Source organism: Chrysochloris asiatica, unplaced genomic scaffold (assembly GCF_000296735.1).
Source record: "Chrysochloris asiatica unplaced genomic scaffold, ChrAsi1.0 scaffold00078, whole genome shotgun sequence".
Taxonomy (NCBI): domain Eukaryota; kingdom Metazoa; phylum Chordata; class Mammalia; order Afrosoricida; family Chrysochloridae; genus Chrysochloris; species Chrysochloris asiatica.
The window spans coordinates 7,578,722-7,587,458 of NW_006408596.1; the positions used below are offsets into that span (position 1 = coordinate 7,578,722).

At 42.0% G+C, this 8,737-nt stretch overlaps 1 protein-coding gene across 2 annotated transcripts in view; it reads left to right on the forward strand.

Moving 5' to 3' along the window:
* The window catches only part of CIT (citron (rho-interacting, serine/threonine kinase 21)), a 294,107-nt gene that overhangs the window by 28,109 nt on the left and 257,261 nt on the right, over positions 1 to 8,737 (forward strand). For both annotated transcript variants that reach the window (XM_006865452.1, XM_006865453.1), the window contains exon 4: positions 894 to 995. In XM_006865452.1, the coding sequence (XP_006865514.1) occupies positions 894 to 995 (102 nt within the window). The remainder of the gene's footprint in view (positions 1 to 893; positions 996 to 8,737) is intronic.

Below are 8,737 nucleotides of genomic sequence, written 5' to 3' on the forward strand. Positions count from 1 at the left end.
CCATACTGTTTTCCAGAGTGCTTGGACCATTTTACATTCCTATCAGCAATGTAGGAGAGTCCCAGTCTCTCCACATCCTTGCCAGCATAAAATAGACTCTATTTTTTTCTAATCTTTTATTTTTATTTTTACATAAAAAAATATTTTATTGTGAATTGGGTGAAGATTTACAGAACAGATCAGTTTTTTGATCAACCATTCATACACATTTTGCTATATGTTATTGATTGAAATCTCCACATTACCTACCTGTTTGATTGTCCCCCTGATAGCTTATCTATTGTTTGACTGAAATTTGAGCCAGAGGTTGAGCTCAGTTCCTGACCTGATGGGTGAGTAAGGGGCATAGTCTCCGGGATTCCACAAAATTGTTGTTGTTAAGTGCCATCAAGTTGGTTCCAACTCATAGGGACCCAGTTGTAAAGTGTTTCTGGGGCTATAAATCTTTGTGAGAGCAGAAAACCTGCTATTTCTCCCACAAAGTGGTGGTAGGCTCAATCTGCCTACCATGTTTTTATTTGGGTGGGCAAGAAAGTTGCACGGGTCATACCACCTTGCATGGATGCTTCCCTCGTTCTATTCCACTTAACTAGACTGAATTGTTCAGCAAAGGGAGGTAAAAAGGAAGAGCAAAGCATTTGAGTTTAAGGAGTTGCGTTGACTTTAAAGAAAGATGTTAAGTAAATTATTAGACAGATAATACTTGGATCTGACAAAAACTGAGAACAGAATTTGTGTATGACAGCTTTGCAGCATGTCAGACAAATGATGGGTCTGCTTGAAGTAGAAATCTCAGTTTAGGCTTAAAGACTAAAATGAAGGGGCATTGCCCCCGTCATGGCTAGCTCCTTTAATTGTAATTGTCTAAAGCCTATCTTATCTTGTCCTCCCAGGTTTCATTTTTTGAGGAAGAACGGAACATACTATCTCGGAGCACAAGCCCTTGGATCCCCCAACTGCAGTATGCCTTTCAGGACAAAAATAGCCTTTATCTGGTGAGCCTTTACATCCATCTCTCAGAAATCAGTCCAGTGCTGACGTTCACACATAACACAGTTGTCACATCAATTGTGGTTCCTGCCCATTTAGTCCACGACGCCTCCGTATTCATTCAGTTGCTTTCTTGACTTTCAGATGTCTCCCTGTTATCCTTGTTCTAAAGAACAAGGTCTCCCCATTTAGAAACTGCCCCATTGTTGGATATTGTGTTTGTGGCTTAAAGGGCAGTAACGAGAAGCCAGTCCATCATTGTCTTTAATAAATCTTGCTTTTGTTTTTAAAAACTGAAATACTAGTGTATATTATTGTTATATAAAAGGTGTAAATGCTTCAGAAATGTATAAAATAAAGGAGAAAGTCCTTTACATCCCTCTCTAATCCTTCTCCCTAGGGAAACAAATGTCATTGGTTACTATGTGCTTTCTGTCCCCTAACCACACCGAACAGAACACTTAACTCTGTATCAGCATGTATAATACATGGATGTAGTTTGCTTTGCAAAAATGGTATGTTACTTTTCTCTTCAACTTGCTTTTTGCCTTTCAGCAATTTTTCATGATAAATAAAAAGCTTGGGTATCTTTCCCACATCTGTACATACAGGTTTACCTCATCCTTTTGAATGATGACATAGTTTTTCCCCAATATACTTGTAGCATAACTTCTAGAAGCCTAAAGTTCATTTTGGGACCTTGCTGATTTTAGCCTCTGAGTAGTTTGGGTTCCTAGTTTAAAAAGACTATCCTCAAAACAAATTTTGTTTCTTATTTATCCCTTCTTGTTAGGGTTGTTTGCTACTAAGTCAATTCCGTCTCATGGTGACCCCATAGGACAGAGCAGAACTGCCCCACAGGGTTTCCTCGGTGGAAATCTTTACAGGAGGCAGTGTCCAGGTCTTTTCTCCTGCGGAGTGGTTGGTGGGCTCGAACCACTAACCTCTTGGTTAGCAGCTGAAATCTTAACTTTTGCTCTTTCAGGGCTCCTTGATTTAGCCCTTACAAGCACACTGTCCCACTGCCTAGAGTGGAGGTAGAATGTTACAGAATCTTATACAGAAAATAGAGTAAATGAGAGACAGATTTCCAGATGTCTGGAACTTCGGCTAGGCATTTTCTTGGGGACTGTCACTCTTTATTTCTGGCCTAGAATGAACAGTTTCTGTGTCTTGGTTTCATGTTAGTTGAGAACTCAGTGCCCACGGTGAAGTTATCCTAGTCCCTACTCCAGGCTTCAGAGCGAGAGTGTGGGGATGCTCCCATGTTCCTTTCCGAAAGCCCATGTGTTTAGGGCCCCAAACGTTGCTTTCCTTGAATATTGCCATTGAAGGTTTGCTGTCCTGACACCTGCAGAATGGACCCCTCATCTTCACAACTGACCTCCGTGTTTGCAGGGTCACTGATGTGCTAGTACATTTGTTGTCTGGTGAGATGTTTGCCTCATGCTCTCTGTGTCTCGTGGAACCCCTCTTGGCTTGGATGCATTAACAGGCTTCTTCATTAGCCCTCAGAAACATTCCTTTGAAACAGTTGGTCTTTTGGGTTTGGTTTGTCCTTTTTGTTAGTCATTTTCGTTTTGGATATTTTAATTAGAACTCTGCAAGAAATTTAGAACACCAATTTGTGAGGATAAATTCCGTTTTGGAGGCAACCCAGACCACAAGCTAAAAAAGGCTCTGGTTTTGGGTAAAAGTTCACTGTATTCTGGTCTGCCTTGCACTGCTCCATAAACTCAGGTTAGAGGTGACGGGGACACATTTTGAGTTTGTTCTTAGTTGAGAACTAGTGACATGAGGGAAAGTACTCTTCATAGTCTCAGTAAGGATGACCAGAAGGGCCTGGGAGGCATGCTTTTTTTCTTTCACATGGACTGTAGTTGTCATTTTGTTTGTTTTTATGGCATAACAGTTTTCAAAGTATCAGTAGAGTAGCATTTTGATGTCTCCGTAAACTCCTGATGTGGTGCTGTAGGATAAGCATTGGACTGCTAACCACCAAGTCAGCAGTTCAAACCCATCAGCCACTTCCTGTAAACCCTATGCAGGTCTCTGTGAGTTGAAACTGACTAGATGGGAGTCAGTTGACAACAGCATCAGTTCTTATCACCATCAACTGACTTTGTCACTGTGGTCACTTGGGCTTTGCTGCTCTTCATTTCTCTTGGACTTCCCTTATGGATTGGGAATATGTTTGGGTTCCTCTGGCTGTGACAAGCTCTTGAGTACGGCAGACTTCCTTTTCCTGCACTTCTTTGAGTGTGGGGCTTCCATCTGGTCCTTGCCATTAGCCGTAGCATCCTTGGCTTCATGACTGTCAGTTTTTTTTCACCTTTCATCTTGCAGTATGAGAAAGCTTAAGGTAACCATTCCCTGGAATTCTAGTTGCCTCAGCACATTTATACCTGGGTGCAGTGAAATGTTTGCACCCTTCTTTAGTAGCTCAGTTGGGTGTTACTGATGGGATCTGGTGATTATTTTCTTGTCTGCATTTCCTTCTCAAGTAGGGGGGTACTTTGGAATAAAGTGCTTGCTAAGGGGATAGTTTTCGTATAAAAATACAAACTAGTATAAGTAATTAAGAGCTAATTATAAGGTCACCATCTTTTATTTTCTGTTTTGAAATACCCAGAGCTCTGGAAAGCCTCCTCAAGTTCTTTCATTACTTCTTTGGCAGTTATGCTTGGTTTGACTTCAATCTGTGGCAAAACCTGACCCAAATTCCCTTAATTGATTCCCTTTAGTCTGAATCGTCATATATTTTCCTGCAAGGGTATGATTGCATTTGTTTCTGGGTGATGTCCCAGACCCTACTGGGAGTGTTACACAATATATAATTTAGGCACCATTTCCCTTTCTAAAATCTGAACATCTCTGAATCCTGAATCCCATCCTGCTGCAAAAGAAAGTTATTGTAGATCTGTGTTGGCCTTGTGAAGGACTGAGCTTCCATGGTTTCTCTTGACCACTTTTGTATATATCACTAACCTTTGAAGGCTAGAGAAGAGAAACTTCCTTTCCCAGGGAAGCGCCCCTGGCACTTGAAGATTCATTTACAATGCAAATGAAGTTCCCTTTCCAGTACTTTGAAGAATTTTCAGTGGATAAAAAGAAAAAGGTGGATTCCACCTCCAGAATTTCTTCACTTTCTGCCTCTCCTGTCCAGTCTTAATCCCGCTATGAGAGGCCTGGCCACCATCCCCTTGCCTACTTTGAGGTGCAAATCTCCCAAGTCTTCTCTCTGCCATCTGTCTTGTCCTCTCCCAAGTGTGCAAACTACAGCCAGAGTCATCCACTGCCAAGACGCTTCACAATACCTGGCTGCAGGACAACAGTGCGAAAGATTAGATAGGAATGTTAGGGGGCAGTGAGTTCATGTGCATGTGGGAGGGACAACTCAGGTAAGGAGGGTGAGAATGGTTATACACCTGGATGATTGTCATCAGTCTCACTGAAGGGTCCGAGTAAAAGTGATTGAATTGGTTTATGTTTTGTTGTGTATGCTCCTCAACAGTGACCACAAAATAAAAAAACAACAACACATGTTCCCCACCCCCTGAAAAAATACAGATGTCCTGGTCCCACTCCAGCCCTTCTAGGTCTTTTGTAGCTGGTAACTTTAACATACATATGAGTTGTGGCATGTTCGCATCAGAAATGCAGATTTCCAGAGTCTAACCTAAAGGAACTGCCAACAGTTCAGCGGGAAAAAGATGAGGCTGCTCCCATAAAGATTTATAGTCTTGGAAAACCTATACAAGGTCGCTATGAGTCAGAACCAACTTCATGGCTTGCAACCAATTAACCAACCAGCTGAGAGGAATACGGCAGGAATCTGCATTTTCCAGTTATGCCAAGTAATTAATGGAGACTTATGCTTTTGAGGAGCCCAGAGCAGGACCCTGGCATTAGCTTCCCCGAAGGGAGTGGGACAGGCTCTCAGTTTTCTTTCAACTATTTTTATTTTACATTTATCTGTTTTACATTAAAGCCCCTTTTTAAATGAAAATAACTGGCAATTGACTCAATCCTCAGTATTTTTTTTTTTTTTAAGAGGCAACAATTAATATTTTTATTTTCAGGGTAATGTTGCATTTCTTAAATCATACTCCTTTCATCTAATCCTCGGTTTTCCTTAAGTGTGTTTTTATGGTTTTAAATATGGAATCAGGTGTGCTTAGGGGCTGATCAAGAACCATATTTGATGGATAAATGAATAATAAAAAAAGAATCCACATTGCCCTCTGGATGAAGTCAACTCTTAAATCCTTTCTCTTGGATGCCACCTGCCTGGGACTCAGCATATCTCACCATTCACTGCACATTCATCCTGTGTTACCTGTCCTTCTTTCAACTAGTCTCTTACCTTCCTGTGAATTGTACATTCTTTCCCTACATTTGTCTGCCTGGCCCCTGTTTCTCTTTTCTGGGCTTGGATTAAATGTCAGTATTTCCAGAAAGCCTTCCTGGATCCTCTAAATCTGGGGTGGGTGCCCCTCTGCTGTGGGCTCACCACACCCCGTTCTTCCCCTCCACAAAGCTGTTTCTATAACCCAAAACCAGACCCACTGCCATCAAGTTAATTCTGACTCTTAACGACCTGAAAGGACAGAAGAGAACTGCCCCATCTGGTTAACTGTGTACAAGGTCACAGGGCTCCTTTCTCTAAGGGAAATGATTCTGTCTCCCTTGTTCCCATAGAATGTCACCAAGTACATGTTTAACCAAAAAATTAGTTGCTGTTGAGTTGACCTGAGTTGACCTGTGGTGACTTCATGTGTCAGGGTAGAACTCTGGTGTATTGGGTTTTCGGAGGCTGCTTTTTCAGAAGTACACTGCTTATCCTTTCTTCTGAGGTACTTCAGCCTCAGATCTGTGACCTTTCGGTTCAGTAGCATAGCACATTAACTGTCTGTGTCACCCAGAGACACTAGTAAATGCTTAAGAAAATTTTTGGTTAATTTCATCAAAATGTGGTTTACGTACAAGTATTTTGTCAGGAAATCAGACTATGTTAACAGTGTGAGTTTTGCTCTCTAAAGTATGTAATTCAAGATTGTTGTTGTTAAGTGCCGTTGAGTTGATTCCAACTATAGCGACCCTGTATAGGGTTTCTGAGGAGGAGCTGGTGGGTGTGAACTGTCGACCTTGTGATTCACAGTCCAGTGCTTCTCCTATGGCGGCACCACACCAGGAGATCAATTCAAGATAGACCAAATGAAATTTTCAGATTTTGAAGTGCAGTGCAAGAAAGTGGAACGTGGTCTTTTGGACTTTAGTTGGTTAAGAAATTCTGATTGCAGCTGCACAGCAATGAATACCACTGATTGTTTCATGGTATGTAGGAAATGATAGCCAATTCCTTGTAATGCCTGGTTCCATATAACAAGCTAGTACCGAGTTCTGGCAGGCAGCCATGTAAACCCCGCATCACTGACCTGGATCATGATAAAATCTGCTCAGTTCTATATAACAGATGTCTTCACAAGTATCCGTCCGCCTAAGGAGCTGATCTTTGCAAAGGAAAAATTGCCTTACAACTCACCATTTGTAATATTCTTGTACCTAAAACTTTGTGAGAGTCTTAATGATTGCTTGTTTTATACTGATGCTTTTCTTACTGTAGGTTATCTAAGGCTGAGGCAGTGGTGGCTCTGTGGTAGAATTCTCACCTTCTGTGTGAGAGGTCTGGGTTCGATTCCTCACCAGTGCATCTCAATGTGCAGACATCCATCTGTCAGTGGAGGCTTGTGCGTTGCTGTGATGCTGAGCAGGTTTCAGCAGAATGGACTAGCATTTTCTGACCTGCAACCCGTCCTACGGCAGTGCAGGCCCAGGCAACATTTCGCTTGTGTATAGTCTGCCATGAGTCTTGGACCTGCTCCTTAGCAGCTAACAGCAGGTCTCACTAGGCATTGCTTCTCCAAGCCTGAAACTAGCATATGAGTTTACATTGCCTTCTTTCTGTTCATTCCAAATGTATCCCTCCATTTATACTTAGGCATGTATTCATTAAGATACAGTTTAAGCTGCTATAACAAACAGACTCCAAAATGCAGTCTGGGCTGACGTAGCTCTGTTGTATCACATGACCATGGGCCCAGACTTCCTCATCCTAGTGGGTGTTGTCTTCTTTTGTGTGGTTGACATTGAACCATTTCACATCCGTCCTCCAGCTGACTGAAGAGCAGAACTTTAGACCACGCAAATTCCTGTTACACAAAATAACATGGAAGTTGAACACAGTTTCCTCTCTCATTTTGTTGGACAGAACTCAGTCACATGACCATGTCTAGCTGCTAGGAAAGCCGGAAATGTCCTGTCAATCTCCATTACCTAAACCTGCTGAAGTCTTAATAATGTGGACAAAGGGAAGAATGGAATGGGGTGTGTGTGTGCAATTAATAGTCTGCCAAAGAGGTTGAAACAGCCTTGTTTGTAGATAGGAAACAGAGTAGCTGAAATTTGAAGTCAGGCTCCCTAACTCTTGTTTTCAGATTCTCACAACTGATATAATCCTCATGCTGATAGTGTATTTGGGATTAGTTTGTATCATTTACTCTCTCAATCTCAGCCCACTGTGCAATCTCATAGACCTTGTTTCCTTCCTATGTCGGAAAAATCTGGAAGTGGACTCTTCTAGGTTGTGACTCCATGGCCTACGTCAGGGCTGGGGAGCATCTGGCCCTCGGGATGTATAAGGCCCGCGAAAGCATTTGGTCTGGCTCTGCCAAGGCAACCGCAGTTCCAGCCATCACATTGGTGGTTGTGGTGGTGTGCCATTGAGTTGGTTCTGACTCATAGTGACACTGCATAGGGTTTCTGAAGCTGTAAATCTGTGTGGAAGTAGAAAGCTTCATCTTTCTCCCACAGCACAGCTGGTAGTTTTGAATTGCTGACCTTGAGGTTAGCAACCTGACTGGTAACCACCACGCTGCCAGAGCTCATTAGGGGCGAGTTAATTAAATATTGTTGAGTGTCAGTGAGTAAGTTCAACTCATAGCAACCCTGCATAAGGTTTCTGAAGAGCGACTGGTAAGTTTCAACAGCTGACCTTGGGGTTCAAACTGACCTTGCAGTCCATTACACCATCCTATAGTGCCATACCAGGCTAATTTTTAAGTTGATAAATTTGTATGGCCCGTGAATGATGTTACAAATTTTGGAAGAAAAAAAAGTTCCCCATCCCTGGCTTATGTGAATACCAGTCTGTTTTTGGGAGGCTGAAGAGAGCTAATGAATATGACTTTATTGCTTATTTCAGTGAAATATGGCAGTTTATGATCATTTTGACAGTGAGACATGTGCTGTTTTGATCTCTGAGGGAGATGATCCTACTTTAAGGCATGTCTCAAAACCCACCAGCATGTTCCTGTGTTGCTGCTTCAGAAGGCAGGGTTTGAAAGTGGGCTGGCCATTAGGAGTCTGTTGCTTAGAATATTGGTTCTTGCTTTCCTTCTGCTCCTTGTTTGGTCTCCTTGGTATTGTTGGCCTTTTCAGCTTCAGTTTTCTCATTGGTGAAATGAGATATTAATACCCCTTATTGACCCCAATTCAATGCTAAGTGTATTGCCTTGGGGAGGTACTTGAGTTCTCAGTGCCTTAGAAATGGTTGCTTTGTGTCCTGATTTTTTTTTTTTTTTTTTTAACTTTTATTGTGGGAATTGAAGGAAGGTTTGTGGTACTACTGGGTTATTTGTTGCACCTTTCTGATTTTCCTTTTTTTTTGATGTGCAGGCATATATAT